This window comes from Pelobates fuscus, chromosome 1, assembly GCF_036172605.1.
Source record: "Pelobates fuscus isolate aPelFus1 chromosome 1, aPelFus1.pri, whole genome shotgun sequence".
Lineage (NCBI taxonomy): Eukaryota > Metazoa > Chordata > Amphibia > Anura > Pelobatidae > Pelobates > Pelobates fuscus.
In genome coordinates this window covers 27,261,261-27,286,937 of record NC_086317.1, presented here as the reverse complement: position 1 = coordinate 27,286,937, position 25,677 = coordinate 27,261,261, and the positions used below count along the sequence as shown (strand labels likewise).

General features: G+C 40.5%; 1 protein-coding gene across 1 annotated transcript in view; it reads right to left on the bottom strand.

Annotated features, from left to right (window-relative positions):
* PRDM15 (PR/SET domain 15) overlaps positions 1-20,646 on the bottom strand; it is a 43,621-nt gene extending 22,975 nt beyond the window's left edge. Inside the window, exons 1-10 of the mRNA XM_063447001.1 lie at positions 20,586-20,646; positions 13,008-13,056; positions 12,281-12,374; positions 11,748-11,901; positions 10,735-10,966; positions 10,136-10,261; positions 8,546-8,644; positions 7,721-7,957; positions 4,514-4,682; positions 1,176-1,357 (exon numbers count right to left, since the gene is read on the bottom strand). Coding sequence (XP_063303071.1) covers positions 1,176-1,357; positions 4,514-4,682; positions 7,721-7,957; positions 8,546-8,644; positions 10,136-10,261; positions 10,735-10,966; positions 11,748-11,901; positions 12,281-12,374; positions 13,008-13,044 — 1,330 coding nt within the window. The 5' untranslated portion in view covers positions 13,045-13,056; positions 20,586-20,646. The remainder of the gene's footprint in view (positions 1-1,175; positions 1,358-4,513; positions 4,683-7,720; positions 7,958-8,545; positions 8,645-10,135; positions 10,262-10,734; positions 10,967-11,747; positions 11,902-12,280; positions 12,375-13,007; positions 13,057-20,585) is intronic.
* Positions 20,647-25,677: the final 5,031 nt, after the last annotated feature.

Below are 25,677 nucleotides of genomic sequence, written 5' to 3'. Positions count from 1 at the left end.
CTTTGGCCTTGATGTTTGTCTATAGCACCGATTTAACCCTTGGGCTCCTGTTCTTTATGTTTTCACAGCCTGATCCGGACCCGTTGGATGTTCTTTTCATCTACCTAGGAAAAACATTTCTTGGTTGGAGCTGGTCTGTGGATGTTCCAGATTGGTCTCCCGTTCTTGATTCAAGGGTCTTGTGTTAAGAGTTATGGACTTCTACGTTTTTCGTTTGCTGATGGATTGGTCTGCTGGTTTCCTGTTTGTGGACTTTTTTTCTGTTATGGTGTGTCACATCTTCAAGAAAGAGGAAGATATTAGGGTGGTGCCTGCTATTATGCTGGGACTTGGCTGGGAGTGGCTATGTTACTATGTATACATTATTTTTTCATTATGTTTTGTATTCTTTGTTGCTATTGGTGGACAGTAAAGAAATGGATATGCAATACTCGCCTCCATGTCTTTAATAAAATCATGACTTTTCATCATGTAATAGCAAAATCATGTAATTATCACATTGGAAATGGTCAGAGAGAGACAGACATCGGATGGGATCAAACTAACTATCTGGGATATCAGCTCATGCAAGCTACATTTGACACATATATGAAAAGTAATGCAAAAGTTGTCCATGCATTTTCTTACTCCACCCCTTTAAAGACTACTTCGACTACCCCCAAAACAACTTAATTAATCAGTTTTACTACATAAATCATGACTCTGAAGTCTGCTCAATTCTCTGCCATTTAGGAGTAAGATGATTTTGTTTCAGTATATGCAGCCCTTCCCAGGCTGTGACTCACACAGCCTACATGAAATAAATGTATTCATTTTATATCAGAAAATTTAGAAGTTTGTATCTCCTGTTCTGCAAATTAAACTTTAATTACATACAGGAGGCTCCTGCAGGATCTAAAAGGCTATTAACAGTGCAGGAGATAAGGTATTCTAAATTAAACAGAATTTGCAATAAAGGAAGCACAAACATTAAATCTCACTTCACAGGAAGCATTTAGAAAGGTTGTGCACATGTACTTGTGATTAAACTCCTAAATGTCAGAATTGAGCAGTGAGACTGCTGGTGCTTGATCATTGCACCAAAACAGCTTCATTCAGCTAAAGTTGTTTTGGTTCCTATAGTGTCCCTTTAAACATTCCACATTAATTCGGTTTGGATACATTTAATATCCTACCGTGGGATCTGACATGTCTGCTCAGATTGCTGCTGTTCCGGAAAACCTTTGTACAAATGTTGCACTGGAAAATACGCTTATGATCTCCGAGCTGTCGTACAAACTTCCGTCTCATGCCATGTCGACTTCCTGAGAGCATCACAGCCCTCTTCAAGGAGCTATTCCCCTGGTGGAAAGCATACCTGCTTGGGAAAAATACAAACAATAATAAAACAGGGATTTGTACAATGACCGGCCCAGACATCCACAGGAAGGTTTAACGTTACAATATATAAATTGGCATCCCCTTCTACATAACTTGATGAACAGCTCGCGATATGCATTTTGGGTAGAGGAAAAAAAATAATAAACGAATCAGCACTGGAAGTTGCAAAACATTTTGTCAGCCTTCGAAAAACTTCAGAAAGAAAAGCCCAATTTATAACGTTGCCCCTTCATTAACACAACAGATTGAAATCAGAATAGCAAAAGCAAATATAAATCAAATTTTTTTTAAATGAAGATAATGTAACCATAGAGAATGAAAGGTCTGTTTTAATATTATTCAATGCTAAAAAACTGTTTGATTGGAATTGCTGAATAATTCTACATAATATAATGCCTGAGTGGTTGTTTCTTCCATGGCTATTTATATTATAAAGACTACTTCAGGGCACACTGGACATCTGGGGCTCATTTACAACCCTGTCTCCAGGGCCAGATTAACATAGGGGCTGATGGAGCCACAGCTCCAGGCCCATGCCTATGGAATTGGCCCATTTATTTAAAAAAAAAAAAAATAACCACGTGCTCTTGGTTAAGTAGGGAAACTTAAAAGGGATGTAATGGAACACAACTTGTGTAGACCAATTGACAATGAAATTAGTTAAGGTAAAGCTGACTTACTGCAAATGCTCTTACTTAAGGCTTCAGTCTCTCTAACACTGTGGCATGTTCCCTTTCTTCTACACTCACTAAATACACTTCTTTCGCTGTCCCAGACTGTCTACCAGGAGCTTCTGCCTGCCAGTAAGAAGGTTAGGAGAGGAGTGGACCAACGAGTGCTAGGGGACAGTCCTTAGGAAGCATAGAGCTAGCGCATCATTAGACTCATTAATGCCAAGCTCAGGGTGCTGTCTGCACAGTATGCCCTTGGTTGGTCATCCTGCATGATTGGCAGGCAGCCTCATGTGCATTCACACCAGGCTGACCATCTAATTGTTCGTGCAGACACGTCCCCTTTTTGGGCATGTTTGTCCCTTTGGGTGGTTCTGGTTACGTGATTCACATCAGTGGCCCATCCTTTTTCCCCGCCCACCGAAATCCTGCTTCACCGGACACTGCTGTTAGGGGGAATGGATTTACTTGTAAGATGAAAGCAAGAGATTAGCATAGGGTATGTGTTTTCTGATCGCTATATCCTGTGAGTTTCTCTCCAGCAGCACCTCAGCCAGATCCATGACGCTTGGGAGGTATTACTGTTTTAGTGTTTTCTGTCGATAAGATTCTGTAAATAGGCTCATCATAATTGTCAGCACCAGACCCAATGGGTTTTTAATCTGGCCCTGCCTGTATGTAATAAATAGCTGCCATAAGAGGTTGCTATTTACCAGCAACTACTGATTACAGACAGGTTTCCCACCATGTATTTTTCAATTTTTAACAGGTAATTGCCAGTAATGCCTGCTTCCTAAGATACCGACCACTCAGATTATCCACTTGCCAGCAAAGCACAGAGATACATGCTGTGTAAGTTAGTAGCATAGCAACCATAACTTACTGGTAACAAAATGTCTCACCATGAGCATGCACACTTTACTCTATGATTAGCCAAAGCAGAAGACAGGGACATAGTGACAGTGTATAAAATTTATTACATTGTTGGTTTTGTTCTATGACAGGTACAGATCTACGGGTGTTTTGAGGTAAATATGAATTGTTCATTTATATGACCCATCTACTTTATTTACATAAAAAATAATTGTATGTCCTATAACAAGTATCTGGCCATTTCTCTCATTTTATTGCAGTTTGATACGGTTTAATATGCTTTGGTGTTTCAGTGTATAAGCCATATAGCTGACGGCTTTTTTTCCCCTGCAGGATGAAAAGGGATTTAGCTGTGAATTTTAGGGCAGAGGCGGTTGTTACACTTTGAGCGTTAGCGGTAGCGACAGGAATGGGAACCAGTTAGAGGCTCCCAAAGAGAATAATGGAGAATGGTTTTGATTAGGCAATCACAAACGTGCTGTCACTACTGGTGAAATTTTGCAGTCAGTTAATAGCCGCTACGCACGATCAGTAGTGACAGGTATTTTGATGTACAGTATTTGATTTGTGTTGTTTATATTATTGGACATGCAATGTAATCAACCTAATAATATACGTGATTATTTGTGAAGAGTTAAAAGCGGTCATGGCTATTACTATGGCTGACTTTACGGTCTCCTCAAAAACACTTCATCACATAAAATCTAGACCCCGATAACACTTAATGCCTTAAGTTTTATAGCAGACGGGAGATGAGGTCAAGTACACAGGAGTAGCAGGTTTCTAAGGAAACTACCTAACAAAACAAAATTGTGCATGTTTTAAACAAATGCATAAAATAAACATACAAATAATATCTTAATTCACACTTAGTAATTCACCAAGAGTGAAAAGCCACAGAAAACTTTCAGAGAATTAACCTTTAAATAGTTCACCAGGAATATTTTTGTGCAGCTAATACATAGAAACATAGAATGTGACGGCAGATATGAACCATTCGGCCCATCTAGTCTGCCCAATTTTTAAAAATACTTTCATGAGTCCCTGGCCTAATCTTATAGTTAGGATAGCCATATGCCCATCCCACGCATGCTTAAACTCGCTCACTGTGTTAATCTCTACCACTTCAGCTGGAAGGCTATTCCATGCATCCACTACCCTCTCAGTAAACTAATTGTTCCTTAAATTATTTTTAAACCTTTGCCCCTCTAATTTAAGACTATGTCCTCTTGTTGTGGTAGTTTTTCTTCTTTTAAATATAGTCTCCTCCTTTACTGTGTTGATTCCCTTTATGTATTTAAATGTTTCTATCATATCCCCCCCTTCTTGTCTTTCCTCCAAGCTATACATGTTAAGTTCCTTTAACTTTTCCTTGTAAATACCCAGCATGATAGCCGTGATGCTGGACTTTATGGTAAACCAAAAACAAACATGATGCAACAAAAACAAACAAATAAAAAAAAAAAAGGTCTCTTAAAGGGATAACCAAACTATACACCCCATGTGTTGTAATGGTAGAACAACTGACGATTGGTAAATTTTCCGTCCCTGGTCTAAACAAAACTGTAGAAAATGTCTTTTAAACTTACTTAGTGACAGAGGTCAAGCTGTTACTGCTGTTGGGTACTTTTCCCAGCATTAGCTCCATGAACTTGTCCTCGGAGTCATGTGACAGTGGAACTTCATCTGGTGGGATCTCTGTGACGATCTCAGCCACTCTCTCTGGGTAAACTGGGTTGTAGAAGATGGGATTGTGTTCTACGTGAAAAGAAGCAAGATTCAGACCGTTCAGAAACAACAAAGGCAACATCTGTGTTCCATCCCCCATCCACAGGTTACGTTTAAACATATCAAAAAGAGTCCTCTTACCCTGTGAACACACATTTGAGAAAATGTATCTTAAAGGGCCACTCTAGCAAACATAACCATTGTCTCTCAGTGCAGGGATTATGCTGCCAGGTGTATCTAGACACTCGCCCTGGTTTTAGGTCATATGACTCAGAAGTGGTTTGACAAAAGAAAGGGGCTTTCCCTGGAACCCAGAGAACACTCTGTTCTCAGCCGTTTTATAGGGAAATAACATTTCCCCCATTATCAATGTCCGTCCAATTCCTACCTAGATGGCAGTGATAGGTTGATAGTGCTAGATCCCTGTACTCTCAGTAAATCAGGACGGGCAAAAAGGACATTGATAATTTGTCAGTGTTAATTCCCAATAAAGTGGCTGCGGTGGAGTTTTTATGCTATAAAACAAGGTGCCGGGACACAAATACTCTAAGCAACATAACCACTGCACCGAGCAAAAGAGGTTATATTACTGTGAGTGCTCTAAAAACTCTGGGGTCCATAAAAATGTATATTATTAACCAAATAGTCTCTGTAATTGTAGAAACTGTTAATATATTTGCAGTTCGTATGCAAAAATGGATGAGCTGGAGAATTTTTCAAGCAGAGAAATCTTTGTGTAAACATGTGCAGGTCCAACAATGCGTACCTTTATGACCAAACTGCACGAGTTTCCACAGTTACACCATCAGGGCTTTGGCGCATTTTAAAATCTGTTTAATTAGCTTTGTTTTTATATCCAATTTAAGCCATTTTTTTTTTCTGTTTAGAACAGGATGTAACAGAATCTGGAACATTTACTGAATGGATGGCACAGTGTACATGAGTGATAGTATGTGACGCACTATAATTGGTATTAATTAAAACCTGCATAGAATTTCATGAAAGATATGCTTTGTGAAATAGATGAAGAATGCAGGTCAATCTTCCAAATAAAAGCCCACATCGAATGTGTTAATCTTAATTCTCCCAAAATCTGCCCTCAACCTCGCTCTATGGACATGCAGAAATGTGTTTAATGGATTGAAGGCTTAGTAAATATCATATTATCAACTGGACAAGGTAGGGTTAATGAGACATTTATCTTAACTCTTCTTTAAATGGGGAAAAAAGGCATTCCATTTGAAAACACTGAGCACAGTTAAGCCTGACCTGCTACTGCTGATTAGGGTTTCCAGATTACCATGATTGCTCTGTTCTGTGGGCTGCTGGGCACAGCTTGGAATATGCTCGCATTTAAAGGGACACAATGTTTATTGTGTGAAGAGCGTGTCCTCTTCTTTTTTTCATTTTACAAACAATTGTTGTTGTTTTTTTTTTTAAATGCAGCTTTTAATAGAAATTTACACTTTTATAAATTAACCTGGTTACAACCCTCTGTCTGTTACACAGCAGGTCCTGTTACCTTCTGGTTTGGCTACCTCAGAGAAGCTAAACTCAGGAGGCAGCAGTTGCCCAGAGTACCTGCCTTCTAAAGACGGCTCATTGAGCTGCATTGGGATGTCTATGATTGGACAGCCAGAGAAAGTCTGGGCAGGGAGGGCTTGCAAAAGCTGCAGACAAGAAATCTGCAAGCTGTTTTATCCCGATTAAATATATATATTTTTTATCATTAAAAGCATTTATGTTTTCACTTGGGCTATATCTCCAAATTTTTTTTTGGATTTTGTTGTGCAGGGTCCCATTAAAGGGTTTTGGTGTATAGAACATGCCCCTGCAGCCTCACTGCTCAATCCTCTGCCATTTAGGAGTTAAATCCCTTTGTTTATGAACCCTAGTCACACCTCCCTGCATGTGACTTGCACAGCCTTCCATAAACCCTTCCTGTAAAGAGAGCCCTATTTAGGCTTTCTTTATTGCAAGTTCTATTTAATTAAGATTTTCTTATCCCCTGCTATGTTAATAGCTTGCTAGACCCTGCAAGAGCCTCCTGTATGTGATTCAAGTTCAATTTAGAGATTGAGATACAATTATTTAAGGTAAATTACATCTGTTTGAAAGTGAAACCAGTTTTTTTTTTCATGCAGGCTCTGTCAATCATAGCCAGGGGAGGTGTGGCTAGGGCTGCATAAACAGAAACAAAATGATTTAACTCCTAAATGACAGTGAATTGAGCAGTGAAATTGCAGGGGAATGATCTATACACTAAAACTGCTTTATTTAGCTAAAGTAATTTAGGTGACTATAGTGTTCCTTTAAAGCATTTGTTGCAAATCTCATCTGTAGGGAGCTCATTTAGCGTTCTACAACATGCTGAACCTCATCAGCTTTAGCAAACCACAAAGGTTTATGGGAATTGTGTAGTGGCCAAATGCCAAAATGCAAAAGGCAGGTAACAAGACTTTTGTTATTGCCCCACTAGGCATTAATATTATTATTATTTTCATGCAGTGAATGCATGATGCTCTTCGAGTCTGGATATAATAAAGTTTTATAATAGTTGGATGTGCGCATGGTCTCATGTACGGCACTATATAGGAAGCAAGAAGAGAGAAATACTACAGGTTGGAGGGATGTGCAGAAAGGGTGGGTTTATAGCTTAATGATTTCATCATCAACTTATTGATTTCTCACCCTGGAAGTACATGCTTTTCCAGCCCTGCCTGACAGCATGCAGAATTGACGATAGAGTTTCAGAGAATGGGTGATCTTTAACTCCTTTAAAGGAACACTTTAAACACCATATTTACTCCCGCACACAGTAGTGATTATGGTGCCCAGGAGTGCCCTGACATTACCGCTCATTGCAAGTAGTCAAACCATTTCATGATGACGTGACTTCCTTTTTGGGGTCTGCTGGGCATCACTCTCTCCCTCCGATACATTTGACAGACAACCGGAAGCTCTCTGTCTAAGCTAAGCCGTGCTGGTCCTAATTCCATACTCTCCAGATTTTATTTCAAGAGGTTTAAAGGGAGCTCTTAAACACTGGATTGTGGTTAATGAATTACCTCTCTCTTCTGGTGGGCTATCATCCTCCACAATTACTAATGGTATGTCTCCTTTCACAGCTTTGGACTTGCGACCTTTCCTTGTTTTCTTCTTCAGTTCTATGTTACTGGCCATACCGGTGCTGATCACTGCCGGATCTGAGTTCACAACGACCGGCTCACTCTCCATGTAAGAGCTCTCACAATGCGCTGACGTTGAAATCCCTTTGGCTTGCTCAAGGTGACTTAACAAATGTTCTACAAAGGTATGAACGGTACAGTTACAACTCAATATGCTTTGCCACTTCTCTGCTCAAAACGATTGAGTTCTAGTAGTTAATAGTTACAATATGCATTTCCAGTCCTTTAACCCTATCAGAGTAAGGTTTGCTACACTAAGACCCAATGTTTGACTACAACACACAAAAAAGATAGCTACTAGTTACCGTACAGGTAACAATTTCATGGGAAGCATTAAAAAATAAAATCTCTAGCAAATACCAAAAGGTACATAATAAAAATATACAACACTTTATCCAACAATACCAGTAACATTACAGGTTTACAAACAGAGGACAATAGTCCGGTAGGATCTCAGATATAATATATCTGTTATAGCGATTCTGTAGATAGAATCCAGGCTCCTAAGATTCACCCCTTAAGGACACAACTTCTGGAATAAAAAGGAATCATGATGGAATATTTCCGTCATGTGTCCTTAAGGGGTTAAACAGTCACCCACAAGAAGCCAACAGTCCGCTGCCTCGGGGTTCTAAACATGTTATCCCACATTAAAAGGCGTGATGAGCTACCATTTAATTAGAGACAGAATGATAGGTCTTGTACCTGTTAGAAGGTTGGGTTCGATGAATGTTGCATTGCACACTTTACACGTCCACTCGCAGGTTTCCACATGGATGATGTCACTGTTGTCCTGGCATGAAACTTTTGGAGGAAATCAAAAGAACAGATACAATATAAATAAACAGTTCTCCGGCAGGTCTGACCATTAGGACAGCTCACAAAACCGACTGATTTGGAGACAGACAACTCCCGTAGAATATGACCTTCCACATGTCTCCCAACAGCTATACAGAACTCCAAGTACGGTTCTCCCTTATAACCTCTGCAGTTTACAATATTCCATCATATGATTGTACAGTAAAGTAATGGATAGTGCCTTTTTTAAAAGGTCGCATCAGAATTTGTACAGGTCATATATTTGACACATCTAATACATTCCCTTTATAATACAATAATTATTTAACCACTCGAAACAAAATCAAATCAGATCATTATTTTGGTAAATACCTAAAGTAAAATAACTTGAGACTTGTAAATAAAATATTGCATCCTTCTTCTGCTCTCTGTCACTGCAACTACATAGCATTTTCTGTTGTTGTTGTAGTAATTATTCCTTTAGTGAGTACATCCAGGAAGACAGAAACTGAGTGAACGACTTTACTCAGTTCATGTGCTGCTATGCTATGAAAGAAACCAGCATTGGGGAGGTGTATTCTGCTTCCCCCCACTCATTACAAAGGAAGTCAGAGGTACAGGTGAATTAGATAAAGGTAAATGTTGTATAACTGTAGCACCAACAAGCAGCATGTAAAACCAGAACTGGTTATTGGGTAACTAGCTCCTAAAGCAATTCAATAAATCATTTGTCTTTCTGATAAATAATACACTCCTTGCGCATAGACCTGTATTCAGTTATTATCAACGGGTCACGGCAGGTCATCTTTCATACAAATAAATAAAAACCAGGTTGTATCATGTAAGTGCACATTGAAACAATGTTAGTTATGGAAGAGCATCAAAGAAATATGCAACTATGACTGACCAGCTGCCCGCTGTGCAAAGTTGCTTTGTTAGACTTGTTACATTATTATTTTATTATTTATATAGCACCACCAGATTCCATAGCGCTGTACAATGGATGAACATTCATTACAAAAACATAAAAACAAAAACCACTACATCAATTACAGCAGCTTCAGAGTGAATAAGAAAGCTAACAGCTAAGAGTAAGGTAACTTCTGCTAATGCTCTATAAAACGTTATTGCTCAAATTGGGAATGTATGAAACTTGTCAAATTAACTACGTAGATAGATTGATCTAGTGACTCTAGACGTTAAAATAATTCTTGTTTCACCCATGTATATGTATTTTAGAACTTTTTATACTCTTTAAGTTGTTGGTGAAAAAAGCCCAGACTTTCAAAAAAAAAAACCTTTATAACTATTAACCAGTGTGTTTAGTTTTATTAGAATAATGCCAATCTTCCAAAAGTAAACTGGCAGAACTTTGTGGCAGGGAAAAGGCTTTTATTGCAAACTTGTTCTTATGAAGGAGAAGGAAGTTTCTTTGTTCTAAATGCGAACCAAGTTTTAGAATTGCCATAAGAGGATAATGCCCAAGGGTTTGCATACCTGAAGTGTAGGCAGCAGAAGCACGGATCATTTTCATTTTTTTGTGTGTCATTACCGCCATATGGCTGGACTTTGAGGAAGTTGGGTTCACCTCTTTGTCAGTTTCGGTTGCCAAGAAGCCCACTTCTACAGAGTACAAGGCAAACAATTAGATACATCCCCTCTGAGCCCCATAGATCCATCTATAAAAACCTATAGTCAGCAGAGTAATCGGACGGATATACTCAGGAACTTGAATTGAATTGCCATACCTTGCTTTAGAAGATTTACGTACGGTCACACACTATTGGTGACCTTTAACCCTATGGAGTGAACCATCGCTCAACAATATGTTATGTTTCACCTACTTGTTCCTTTCTGTTTAAATCATGTCAACTCGGTCCTTCTCTTCTGCAAGTTCTACATATTTATTGCTTCTCATGTTTTATGTAGGTGAACATCTACAAGACATATATTTCTGGCTTCCTATGTCTTATGGAGGTGGACATCTACAAGACATATCAATGGCTTCTTATATGTCTTATGTGTGTGAATGTGTACAAGACATATTAATGGCTTCCTATGTCTTCTACAGGTGGACATCTACAAGACTTGCTTACCCTTTAACAAAGGTCTCTCCATCTTTCTTGCATAGAATGCTGCATACCATACACGCAGCTCAGAGCCTGCAGCAATATCCCGAGATGTAGTAAAGTATATTTCACTGCCATGTTGGAAGGCGGTTAGGTTCTGATGGATGAAGTCTGTGGCGGGTCTCACTAGCATCATCCAGTTGCATTCATCCTCGTTAGAGGTATCAAAGAGCACAGTCAACCCATCTTTCTGAAAGACCTATGTGGGAAAAGAGCAGAGAATGAGAGGATCGCATGATGCCTACAATGAGAAAAAATATATATATAATTTTTTTTCTGGTAAAGAACTTAAATAAATGAACATTAGAGGTAGCAACACAAGATTCCTCAAGTCCTGTTTTCTTCTCTGAATGTCGATAATGCCTAGTGCAATAGTACAAACCAACACAAACAGCTTTTCTGAGGTAAGAATGAGGACCTGCTCCAAACTAAATATTTGAGGGTGTGAGGGGAATTTAAAAAAAGTCTCAGTCCCCTATGAACCCAGTGGGAAATGGGGTATACAAGCTCAGATCACAAATCCATAAATAACACATTACCTGATTTCACAGTTAGCATCACATGCCTTTGTTATAGCCCACCCAAAATTACATTTCAGGTAAATGCGATACAAGACTTGCTACTCTGGTGTGTTGCCATAACAACATGCTTTGTTTTCCCGAAGGAGCACTGTATTTGCAACCAGCTGCCTCAGACAAATTGCGAAACTCCCGGACCTGACTGGGATGTATGCAAAGTGGGGGAGGTAGCACTCTATAACAACTGGCTTCGGGAGGTATCCCTGAATATTCCTCCAAATGCACAAAATCAATAATAGACCTGCAACACCTGAATAAATAACAAAAAGATCTTTATTCCACCTGTGTGGACCTGGAGTTGCAGGTACGGTTGTGGTCTGTACATGTGTCAAGGGAGTCTAAAACAAATGTTTCTTTTTGATTTACAAAAGCCACTGCGTAATACAAGTAGTAACGTTTTACCTTCAGTGAAAATGCTGGTTCTTTGTCTAGTTGGGAAACTCTCTTACATTCAAATGGGCCAAACTGGGTGCGTTTAACAAGTGGCGTCACGGCAAACACCCCTTCTGCGCCATCCTCCAACTGCTTAATCTCCAGATTGGTGGGAAGAGAGGACCTAGGAATGAGGTATAATTTTAGGCACGTCGGAAAGCTCATAGCAAAGCATTATGGTATCCAATACAGGAAGAGGATGCACATGGTCAGGAATACTCCCACCTACGGTGCATCCAGTACAGGTTGGCAAGACACTAAAGCAAACCCCAAACTTGCAGATTCATATTACAAGTTTCATTTTATCAATTCAGCATAAATAAGGTGAGGAAGGAGAGTGTATCACCACACTTCCATGACCACAGTTGTTATTTATCTAAATAATACTGGATTCTCATTGCGGTGTCATGCAAAGGGTGGACATTTCATTTTATATTCCATACACCACATTCAGTATTTATCTAGAATGAGGAGAATGATTGATGGCCCAAACTCCTTCTCACCTTGCTCTACTTAACACAAAGGAGTCCTGTACAGTCACTACGGGCCCCAGCTCGGGACATTCAGAGTCGTGATACTGGCCACAATCGTCACACCCTGCAAACAAAACCAAAATATTAACTTAAACGGAAACATGAAAAAGTAACAATAGTGTAATCACTTTACTAGACAAGATAACACAACATACTTAGTGTACAGGTCTGGGTCTATAGTGCAGTCTCAATTAGCAGAAGATACTTTGTAATTCAGTAAACTACTATGGTGAACTGAGAAAGAAATTGCAATATTTAAGCCAAAATACAGAAGGAAAACTTTATCAATACTTTATTTTTGCATAAAACTTGCAATTACTTCTTCGTCAGTTCTTCAAACCTTTTTCAGGAAATGAACCCCCCTTTCATTATGGTTGCCAGGTGGCAGAAACACTCATTCAATTAAAAAAAAAAAAAAGATTCCCGTAACGGGATAAGTTTCTGATTGAGAACAAAGCAGATTATTATTATCATTTATAGGGCTAAACGTCTTCCGCAGTGCTTTACAATATTATACATGTTTTAACAGTACACGAATGAAACCTGTTCTATACTAATCGGACTCATGAAAAAACATACGGTATATAAAACTTTGTTCCCCGCGCAGTGATTAAACCCCTTGTTTAAATAGATTACATATTTTCTTATATCGAGTATTCCTGGCGGCCCACCTCCTCAGTAGAACTGAAATACTTACATATGAATACAGCTTCATCCATTACTTCTTGCGCCATTATTCCCACGTGCTGAAAATGGGGGAAAAAAAAAAAAGGTCAAACTTTTTTCTGAGTGGGAGTAAACCCACCTAACTGACCTAGACACACACTGACTGCATCACACTCAAGAAATAGTTATGTAATGGTAATATCTAAATTAAAGTCACAAGCAGGAAGGGCGCAGAACATTGTTAGAATAACGTCTGCTGATTCTCGCAAAAAAATATCGCCCTTTCACATGTAATCATGTGACACAAGGAGACTGAGCCGATAGCTTGGGATGCATGCGTCTCTTTGCGTAGGGAGAAAACAATTATTTTGCTATTCGTAGCGGGTTTATTCACCAAGGTCCAAAGTTGTTTCCATTATTGAAAAATCTCTCGTTTAAAGGGACACTCTAAAAACCAAAATGTATATTAATTAAGTATATACATTTTTTTTAAAGGAACACTCCACAAACATAAACCTGAAAATCAGATAGCAATATTCCGCTTCAGTTAGCTCTGTGGCAGGTGTGCTGGACACTTTGTCTTAATACATCTTTTTACAGATTTTATCTTTATCAAATACCTGGCTGCCCACTGACCAGCCTGGATATGATAAAAAAAACACACCAAAACTGCTTGATTAAGTTAGGTGTTTTGGTGCTTAGGAGTTGAGTTTCAACCTGTGTATCAGGACATTTATGGGAATGGGTACCACGCACAATGCCAAGTGTCACCTGACTAATTAAAACCTCATCGCCATGGTTCTCAGGTAATGAAACATACTTCACCACCTGGCAGTCTGACGGATGATACCAGGTCTGGCAGATGCCAGGGCACCTACCTGACAACAATGATAACATTTAGCTCCAAAAAAGTGGGGTTTTTTTGGCCAAAAAGAATAGTGGAGGGGTGATCTACATACCTGAAGCTCTCCCTTTTCTACACCCCGCACTTCCAGGAAATCACCAGCTAGTGGCAGATAAACCTGGCAGAAGCTGTGTCACTGTTAAACTCTTAAACATACATGAAAGTTAAAGATGTTGGTCTATTGAAAATCACAACAGACAGCGGGAATCTCCATAGGGATTTGCAATACATCACTACAGAAGGCATCTGCTCCCATCAGACATTATAAGCGATGTTTGGTGTAAAATATCAAGTGTTCCTTAAACCTATATAATGATATACATGCAGGATTATTTACGAACGTGAGAAGTGAAAGAGAATGCCGGAGTAGCCGAACTGACAGCATAGGTGGCATAGAGAATTTTCCAGTTTGGCTAGTTTTACCTTAAATTTAAAATTCACTTTTAATTCTCACCATAGTAACTAACCTTATCAATGACTCTGTGATGCCAACTTGGTAAGATGGTCTTCCACTGATCTGGAATAAAGCACCTACTACAAACTAAAACTAATCAATAACGTGCATGTACCTAACTGGAAGAGAATCCCTGTAGCAGTGTTCTAATGGAATGCCTACCCAGAAGAGTTACAGCTTGTATGGTGACAGGATGATAAGTTCCGTGTTTAGCCCCTTAAGGACACATGACATGTGTGACATGTCATGATTCCCTTTTATTCCAGAAGTTTGGTCCTTAAGGGACGTCACTCCAGTCAAAAGCCCAATGGATTCTGAAAATAGTGCTTGCTACAAATTTGTTCTTTAGTGATCCCTGGCTGGGTGTCTTCAGCCAAGTCTAGTTCTCGATTTGTTTTGTTCAGGGAATCCGAGTACGACCCATAAACTACTGCATGGTTTATGGGTCGTACTCGGATTCCCCAAACAAAACAAATTTATGTAATATTTATTTTAAAAATCCCAAGAGACTTTATTGATGAAGACACATAGAATGTGTGGCCCTTTCATATGTAGCATTTATAAGTTGCAGATGGAAAATCAACCACTAGTCACTCTAATACTTTGGTGAATCCCCCATAAACAGGATTAGATAAAGGAATGGATTTCCCACCTGCAGCGTTTGAATTCTACATACAACAAGGCAACACTTGTTATGGAGTGCCCTAGAGCAAAGCACAGAGGTGCTATCCATTGAGATAGGAGAGCTCCCTTCAAAGAAGATGTAATAATTGTGCTTGGAATGTGTCTTTAAACAGAGGCGCGAGAACAGGTGGACCGACACACCTTTTTGTGGTGCAGCAATATACATTCCAAAATTTGATGCAGAGTGCCCTGAGGGGTGGCAATGTTTTCAGGAATTAGATTTCAGGTGAAATGATGAAATGCATGTGAAATCATTCATTAATAAAACTACACTGGCAAATACCAGACAGGTCAATTTGCTTGAATGTAGATTAAAACGAATAGTTATATTCATACAAGCTGAAACGCATTTGAACACTTCTCCATAATGCACCCCTATTAAATACCGGCATTAATGTGCACAATGCACTATTAAATGTTCCCAACTCAACGGGATCCACGTTCCTAGCCATGCACCACGTAACTAAGAAGTACGAAACTGAAGCTCGAAAGCTCAGAACCCCAAAAAAATACTGGTTAACAGCATGGCAAAGGTGGGAAGAGTGGACCGCACGGTTAAATACTCCTAAATAACCCTCACGAGGAGGGACATAGATGAAGACGGACAGGTGACTGACCTCCCCCCCCCCCCCCCCCAGTTTTTCCCCCCATGTTTATACAGATACTAGCATCTACAGAGGTACACAGACATTGAACAGGTGAAAACTTGTCTAAAAAGCAGTATCAAAATTGTATTGCAATTAGTATTGTAACTTGTATCATTTATTGTGCATTGTTTCTTTTTTTACTATTATATTGCAATTGTACTTCTGTAACTACATTACTGCAGTAACACTGAAAATCAAATAAAATATTAAAAAGAAATATATATATATATGTTTCCAACTCATACACACCCCCTATTAAATTCCCCCCATTAATGAGCACGATCTATTAACCCCCCTTTATATACACTGCAAAACCTTTAAATTACCCTCCATTGATGCGCACAACGCACCCTCAATGTAATGCCCCCATTAATGTATACTATACCCTGTATAAAATGCCCCCATTGATATACACTGCACCCTTTATTAGATGCCCCCATTACTATGAACAGTGAACCCTGTAGTAATTGTCCCTATTAATATGATCTGTGCACCTTCTATTAAATGCCCCCCATTAATGGGCACAGTGCACCATGTAATAAATGTCCCGTTTTGATGTACACTCTGTATTAAATGTAATGTACACTATGCACCCTGTATTAGTAGCCCCCATTACTGTGCAACCTGTATTAAACACCCCCCATTAATGTATACATTACTTACTGTATTAAATCACCCCATTACTATGCACCCTGTATTAAATATCCCCATTAATGTATACAAACTCACTGTATTAAATGCCCCCCAGTATTAAATACTCCCTATATTAAATGCCCCCCATTAATGTGCACCCTGTATTAAATACTCCCATTAATGTGCACCCTGTATTAAATACTCCCATTAATGTATACAAACTCACTGTATTAAATACTCCCATTAATGTGCACCCTGTATTAAATACTCCCATTAATGTATACTATACTCCCTGTATTAAATACCCCCATTAATGTATACTATACTCCCTGTATTAAATACTCCCATTAATGTATACTATACTCCCTGTATTAAATACTCCCATTAATGTATACTATACTCCCTGTATTAAATACTCCCATTAATGTATACTATACTCCCTGTATTAAATACCCCCATTAATGTATACTATACTCCCTGTATTAAATCCCCCCATTAATGTATACTATACTCCCTGTATTAAATACTCCCATTAATGTATACTATACTCCCTGTATTAAATACTCCCATTAATGTATACTATACTCCCTGTATTAAATCCCCCCATTAATGTATACTATACTCCCTGTATTAAATACTCCCATTAATGTATACTATACTCCCTGTATTAAATCCCCCCATTAATGTATACTATACTCCCTGTATTAAATACCCCCATTAATGTATACTATACTCCCTGTATTAAATACCCCCATTAATGTATACTATACTCCCTGTATTAAATACTCCCATTAATGTATATTATACTCCCTGTATTAAATACTCCCATTAATGTATACTATACTCCCTGTATTAAATCCCCCCATTAATGTATATTATACTCCCTGTATTAAATACCCCCATTAATGTATACTATACTCCCTGTATTAAATACCCCCATTAATGTATACTATACTCCCTGTATTAAATACTCCCATTAATGTATACTATACTCCCTGTATTAAATACCCCCATTAATGTATACTATACTCCCTGTATTAAATACCCCCATTAATGTATAGTATATTCCCTGTATTAAATCCCCCCATTAATGTATACTATACTCCCTGTATTAAATACTCCCATTAATGTATACTATACTCCTTGTATTAAATACTCCCATTAATGTATACTATACTCCCTGTATTAAATCCCCCCATTAATGTATACTATACTCCCTGTATTAAATACTCCCATTAATGTATACTATACTCCCTGTATTAAATACTCCCATTAATGTATACTATACTCCCTGTATTAAATCCCCCCATTAATGTATACTATACTCCCTGTATTAAATACTCCCATTAATGTATACTATACTCCCTGTATTAAATCCCCCCATTAATGTATACTATACTCCCTGTATTAAATACCCCCATTAATGTATACTATACTCCCTGTATTAAATACTCCCATTAATGTATACTATACTCCCTGTATTAAATACCCCCATTAATGTATACTATACTCCCTGTATTAAATACCCCCATTAATGTATAGTATATTCCCTGTATTAAATCCCCCCATTAATGTATACTATACTCCCTGTATTAAATACTCCCATTAATGTATACTATACTCCTTGTATTAAATACTCCCATTAATGTATACTATACTCCCTGTATTAAATCCCCCCATTAATGTATACTATACTCCCTGTATTAAATACTCCCATTAATGTATACTATACTCCCTGTATTAAATACTCCCATTAATGTATACTATACTCCCTGTATTAAATACTCCCATTAATGTATACTATACTCCCTGTATTAAATACTCCCATTAATGTATACTATACTCCCTGTATTAAATACCCCCATTAATGTATACTATACTCCCTGTATTAAATCCCCCCATTAATGTATACTATACTCCCTGTATTAAATACTCCCATTAATGTATACTATACTCCTTGTATTAAATACTCCCATTAATGTATACTATACTCCCTGTATTAAATACTCCCATTAATGTATACTATACTCCCTGTATTAAATACTCCCATTAATGTATACTATACTCCCTGTATTAAATACTCCCATTAATGTATACTATACTCCCTGTATTAAATACTCCCATTAATGTATACTATACTCCCTGTATTAAATACTCCCATTAATGTATACTATACTCCTTGTATTAAATCCCCCCATTAATGTATACTATACTCCCTGTATTAAATACTCCCATTAATGTATACTATACTCCCTGTATTAAATACTCCCATTAATGTATACTATACTCCTTGTATTAAATCCCCCCATTAATGTATACTATACTCCCTGTATTAAATACCCTCCATTAATGTGCACCCTGTATTAAATACCCCTATTAATGTATACTGTACTCCCTGTATTAAATTAACCCATTATTATACACCCTGTATTAAATTAACCCATTGATGTACACCTTGTATTATTATACTCTGCATTAAATTAACCCTGTATTATTATTATACACCCTGTATTATTAGTGCCCGGGCTGTATTATTATTATACACCCTGTATTATTATTATACACCCTGTATTATTGATGCCCAGCCTGTATTATTATTATTGCCCACCCTGTATTATTATTATACACCCTGTATTATTATTATACACCCTGTATTATTATTATACACCCTGTATTATTGATGCCCAGCCTGTATTATTATTATACACCCTGTATTATTAATGCCCAGCCTGTATTATTATTATACATCCTGTATTATTATTATACACCCTGTATTATTGATGCCCAGCCTGTATTATTATTATACACCCTGTATTATTAATGCCCAGCCTGTATTATTATTATACATCCTGTATTATTATTATACACCCTGTATTATTGATGCCCAGCCTGTATTATTATTATTGCCCAGCCTGTATTATTATTATACACCCTGTATTATTATTATACACCCTGTATTATTAATGCCCGGGCTGTATTATTATTATACATCCTGTATTATTATTATACACCCTGTATTATTGATGCCCAGCCTGTATTATTATTATTGCCCAGCCTGTATTATTATTATTATACACCCTGTATTATTAATGCCCAGCCTGTATTATTAATGCCCAGCCTGTATTATTATTATACACCCTGTATTATTAATGCCCAGCCTGTATTATTATTATACACCCTGTATTATTGATGTCCAGCCTGTATTATTATTATTGCCCACCCTGTATTATTATTATACACCCTGTATTATTAATGCCCGGGCTGTATTATTATTATTATTATACACCCTGTATTATTAATGCCCGGGCTGTATTATTATTATACACCCTGTATTATTATTGCCCGGGCTGTATTATTATTATACACCCTGTATTATTATTGCCCGGGCTGTATTATTATTATACACCCTGTATTATTATTGCCCGGGCTGTATTATTATTATACACCCTGTATTATTATTGCCCGGGCTGTATTATTATTATACACCCTGTATTATTATTGCCCGGGCTGTATTATTATTATACACCCTGTATTATTATTATTATACACCCTGTATTATTATTATTATACACCCTGTATTATTATACACCCTGTATTATTATTATTATTATTATTATACACCCTGTATTATTATACACCCTGTATTATTATTATTATTATTATTATACACCCTGTATTATTATACACCCTGTATTATTATTGCCCGGGCTGTATTATTATTATACACCCTGTATTATTATTGCCCGGGCTGTATTATTATTATACACCCTGTATTATTATTGCCCGGGCTGTATTATTATTATACACCCTGTATTATTATTATACACCCTGTATTATTATTATTATTATACACCCTGTATTATTATACACCCTGTATTATTATTATTATTATTATTATACACCCTGTATTATTATACACCCTGTATTATTATTATTATTATTATACACCCTGTATTATTATTATTATTATTATTATACACCCTGTATTATTATACACCCTGTATTATTATTATTATGAGTGCCGGTCGCTGTGGCCCGGGCAGTGCGGGGTTAATGGAGCCATGCTCCTCCGGGATCCCCGGCCCCAGCAGAGAGCCAGCCGGGTTTTGCCTGGATCCCCCGGCTGCCTGCAGGAAGGAACAATCGGCCTGGCAGCTGGAGCGGGGGGAGCCGGATCGCAGCCCCAGCCAGCCCCGCACCGCCCTCCCCCGCCACCCACCCGCCCGGCCCGCCCCGACCCGGCCCGCCCCGACCCGGCCCGCCACCTCACCGCCCGGGCCCCGCTACCTGCTCAGCCACCCGCCGGCGGACACCGAACCCCGGCTCCGGCTCCGATCCGCTCCGGAAATCACGCAGGACCGGAAACGGCGCTCTCCGCGCGCACAGCCTGCCGGGAGATGTAGTTCGATGAGGCTGAGGACTGGATCCTCTGGCTGGGAATTATTAGTGGGTTCTATTCAGTGGGCGGGGACCTGGGTCATACTGCTGTGAGTGAGCCCAATCTCCGTATTACAGCTCGCACTCAGCCTGACACCATGCTGATAGGTGCTGCCAGACCCACCATGCTGATAGACAGTGCAGGAAAGGTGCTTCCAGACCCACCACTGATAGACAGGGCAGGAAAGGTGCTGCCAGACCCTCCACTGATGCACAGGGCAGGAAAGGTGCTGTCAGACCCACCATGCTGATAGACAGGGCAGGAAAGGTGCTACCAGACCCACCACTGATAGACAGGGCAGGGAAGGGGCTGCCAGACCCACCATGCTGATAGACAGGGCAGGAAAGGTGCTGCCTGACCCACCATGCTGATAGACAGGGCAGAAAAGGTGCTGCCAGACCCACCATGCTGATAGACAGGGCAGGAAAGGGGCTGCCAGACCCACCACTGATAGACAGGGCAGGAAAGGTGCTGCCAGACCCACCACTGATGGACAGGGCAGGAAAGGTGCTACCAGACCCACCACTAATGGACAGGGCAGGAAAGGTGCTTCCAGACCCACCACTGATAGACAGGGCAGGAAAGGTGCTGCCAGACCCACCACTGATAGACAGGGCAGGAAAGATGCTGCCAGACCCTCCACTGATGGACAGGGCAGGAAAGGTGCTGCCAGACCCACCACTGATAGACAGGGTAGGAAAAGTGCTGCCAGACCCACCACTGATAGACAGGGCAGGAAAGGGGCTGCCAGACCCACCACTGATAGACAGGGCAGGGAAGGTGCTGCCAGACCCACCACTGATAGAGCAGGAAAGGTGCTGCCAGACCCACCACTGATAGACAGGGCAGGAAGGGTGCTGCCAGACCCACCACTGAAAGACAGGGCAGGAAAGGTGCTGCCAGACCCACCACTGATAGACAGGGCAGGAAAGGTGCTGCCAGACCCACCACTGATAGACAGGGCAGGAAAGGTGCTGCCAGACCCACCACTGATGGACAGGGCAGGAAAGGTGCTGCCAGACCCACCACTGATAGACAGGGCAGGAAAGGTGCTGCCAGACCCACCACTGATAGACAGGGCAGGGAAGGTGCTGCCAGACCCACCACTGATAGAGCAGGAAAGGTGCTGCCAGACCCACCACTGATAGACAGGGCAGGAAGGGTGCTGCCAGACCCACCACTGAAAGACAGGGCAGGAAAGGTGCTGCCAGACCCACCACCGATAGACAGGGCAGGAAAGGTGCTGCCAGACCCACCACTGATAGACAGGGCAGGAAAGGTGCTGCCAGACCCACCACTGATGGACAGGGCAGGAAAGGTGCTGCCAGACCCACCACTGATAGACAGGGCAGGAAAGGTGCTGCCAGACCCACCACTGATAGACAGAGCAGGAAGGGTGCTGTCGGACCCACCAGTGATGGACAGGGCAGGAAAGGTGCTGCCAGACCCACCACTGATAGACAGGGCAGGAAGGGTGCTACCAAACCCACCACTAATAGACAGGGCAGGAAAGGTGCTGCCAGACCCTCCACTGATGGACAGGGCAGGAAAAGTGCTGCCAAAACCACCACTGATGAGCAGAGAAGGTAAAGTGCTGCCAAACCCACCACTGATGGGCAGGGCAGGAAAGGTGCTGCCAGACCCACCACGTATGGGCTTGAGATGAAAAATGCTGGAAGACCTACAACTGATGGACAGGGCATGAATAGTTCTACCAGACGCATCACTGATGGACAGGACAGGAAAAGAGCTTCCAGACCCAACACTGATGGGCAGGCCATTATTAGTGCTGACAGACCCACTACTGATGGGCAGGGCAGGAAAGGTGCTGCCAGACCTACCACTGATGGACAAGGCAGGAAAAGTGCTGACATACCTACCTCAATGGGCAGGGTTTGAGAGACTGTCCCTTTTAGGGACACTTGGGAGGTATGATGGTGTGTGGTGCTCTGTTTTGCACTCCCTCCACCCAGTGTAACTTTCCTGGACCCTGGTGGTCCATGTTCCAACCATGGAGATGACGTTAGCACGATTCAAATTCCACATCCTCAGTCTAACGCTTTCTCATTAGTCCAAGTAGCACAGAGAGAACGAGCTGCTCGGGACTCTCATTTAGCAATAAAATGTTGAATGGAAGAACGGTGCCTGTTAACTCAAGACACTATAACTTCTTAATTAAGATGAAGCAGTTACAATGCCGACAGAGCCCCTTTAACCCCTTAAGGACCGAACTGGAATAAAAGGGAATCATGACATGTCATACATGTCATGTGTCCTTAAGGGGTTAAATTAAAGTAGAGTTGCAGGATGGTTGTGTCACTAACAGCTAGCTACGTATAGTAAAAAGACAATTCAAAGTATGGAACTAAGAATTAAAGGGACCATAATAACTTCAATGAAATGTAAGGAGGTTCTGGGTGTCAGCTTACTTCAAGGGGTTAAACTAGTGCTTTTTCAAATCAGGCCTCAAGGCACGCCTTGCAGTCCAAGATTTAGGGATTGCCCAGTTGTGTCTAAGGTGTTTTTAGAAAGAAAAGAAAAAACATCTTGACACAACTGGGTAATCCCTAAATCCTGGACTGGTAGGAGTGCCCTGATGACTGGTTTGGAAACCATTAACAAATGGATTAACTCCAAATTCTTCAGTCTGGAGCATGTCAGCACTACTATCTTCATCTGAGGTTTCAAACAGGAACTAATGAAAGTGATGCTCTCATCCTTTCTGTAGCAACTCATTACCCATTCATATAAAATGTGTTAAAACCATTCACTAATAGTTTAACCCCTTGTGGTAAGCTGGCACCAAAGACCTTCTTGCACCACAAAGACATTTGCGATGAAGATGATATTTTGCAAACTAAAAATTGTCACTTACATTCATTAATATATCACTATTAGTGATGCACCGAACTGTTCGCTGGCGAATAGTTCCTGACGAACATAGCGTGTTCGCGTTCGCCACGGCAGGCGAACACATGCGCGTTTCGATCCGCCCCCTATTCATCATCATTGACTGAAATTGGACCCTGTGCCTCACAGTCAGCAGACACATTCCAGCCAATCAGCAGCAGACCCTCCCTTCCAGACCCTCCCACCTCCTGTACAGCATCCATTTTAGATTCATTCTGAAGCTGCATTCTTAGATAGAGGAGGGAAAGTGTAGCTGCTGCTCATTTGATAGGGAAATGTATAGCTAGGCTAGTGTATTCAGTGTCCACTACAGTCCTGAAGGACTCATCTGATCTCTGCTGTAAGGACAGCACCCCAAAAAGCCCTTTTTAGGGCTAGAACATCAGTCTGCTTTTGTTTCCTGTGTAATCTAATTGCAGTTGCCTGCCTGCCTGCCAGCTTCTGTGTCAGGCTCACAGTGGATACTGTGCACACTTGCCCAGTGCCACCACTCATATCTGGTGTCACAATAGCTTGCATTTAAAAACAAAACATTTTTTTTCACTGTAATAGATTAATTAGCAGTTAGTTGTCTGCAGTTAGTTGTCTGTGTGTCAGGCCAACAGCGTGTACTCTGCCAGTGTGCACAGTGCCACTCATATCTGGTGTCACAATAGCTTGCATTTAAAAACAAAAACATTTTTTTCACTGTAATAGATTAATTAGTAGTTAGTTGTCTGCAAGCGTCTGTGTGTCAGGCCAACAGCGTGTACTCTGCCAGTGTGCACAGTGCTACTCATATCTGGTAGCACAATAGCGTGCATTTAAAAACCCACACACTTTTTTTTCACTGTAATAGATTGAATAGCAGTTAGTTGTCTGCAAGCGTCTGTGTGTCAGGCTCACAGTGGATACTGTGCCCACTTGCCCAGTGCCATCACTCATATCTGGTGTCACAATAGCGTGCATTTAAAAACAAAAAACTTTTTTCACTGTTATAGATTGAATAGCAGTTAGTTGTCTGCAAGCGTCTGTGTGTCAGGCCAACAGCGTGTACTCTGCCAGTGCACAGTGCCACTCATATCTGGTGGCACAATAGCGTGCATTTAAAAACAAAAAACTTTTTTCACTGTTATAGATTGAATAGCAGTTACTTGTCTTAAAGCGGGTGTGTCAGGCCAACAGCGTGTACTCTGCCAACCTCTGCCAGTGCACATTGCCACTCATATCTGGTGTCACAATAGCGTGCATTTAAAACCAAAAAACTTTTTTCACTGTTATAGATTGAATAGCAGTTACTTGTCTTCAAGCGGGTGTGTCAGGCCTACAGCGTGTACTCTGCCAACCTCTGCCACTGCACAGTGCCACTCATATCTGGTCTCACAGTAGCTTGCACGCATAGTACCACTAATAAAAAAAAAAATGACAGGCAGAGGCAGGCCACCCCGCAGGGGCCATCGTGGTCGTGGTGCTGTGATTCCCTTTGGCCCTAGAATAATGCCCAGTTTTCAAAGGCCACGTACCCTGAACTTGAAAAGTTCGGAGGACATAGTTGACTGGCTAACGCAGGACACCCAATCTTCTACAGCTTCCGCTCGGAACCTTGACGCACCATCCTCCTCCAGCTTAGCTTCGGGCACCTCTCAAGATACCACTCACCCGCCTGCCGCCACCACCAACACTAGCACCACAGCCGCTTCACTTGGTATGTCAGAGGAGTTATTTACACATCCGTTTGAAGAAATGAGTGATGTGCAACCATTATTGCCAGAGGATGTAGATAACAGGGATATGTCTCAGGCATGCAGCATTACACACATGGACGTACGGTGTGATGATGATGATGTTGTACCCGCTGCTGCTTCCTTTGCTGAGTTGTCAGATACAAGTGAAGCGGTTGATGATGACAATGCGTCCATGGATGTCACGTGGGTGCCCGCTCGGCAAGAAGAAGAACAGGGCGAAAGTTCAGATGGGGAGACAGAGAGGATGAGGAGGAGACGAGTTGGAAGCAGGGGGAGGTCGTCGCAAGGAGCTAGTGGCACAGTCAGA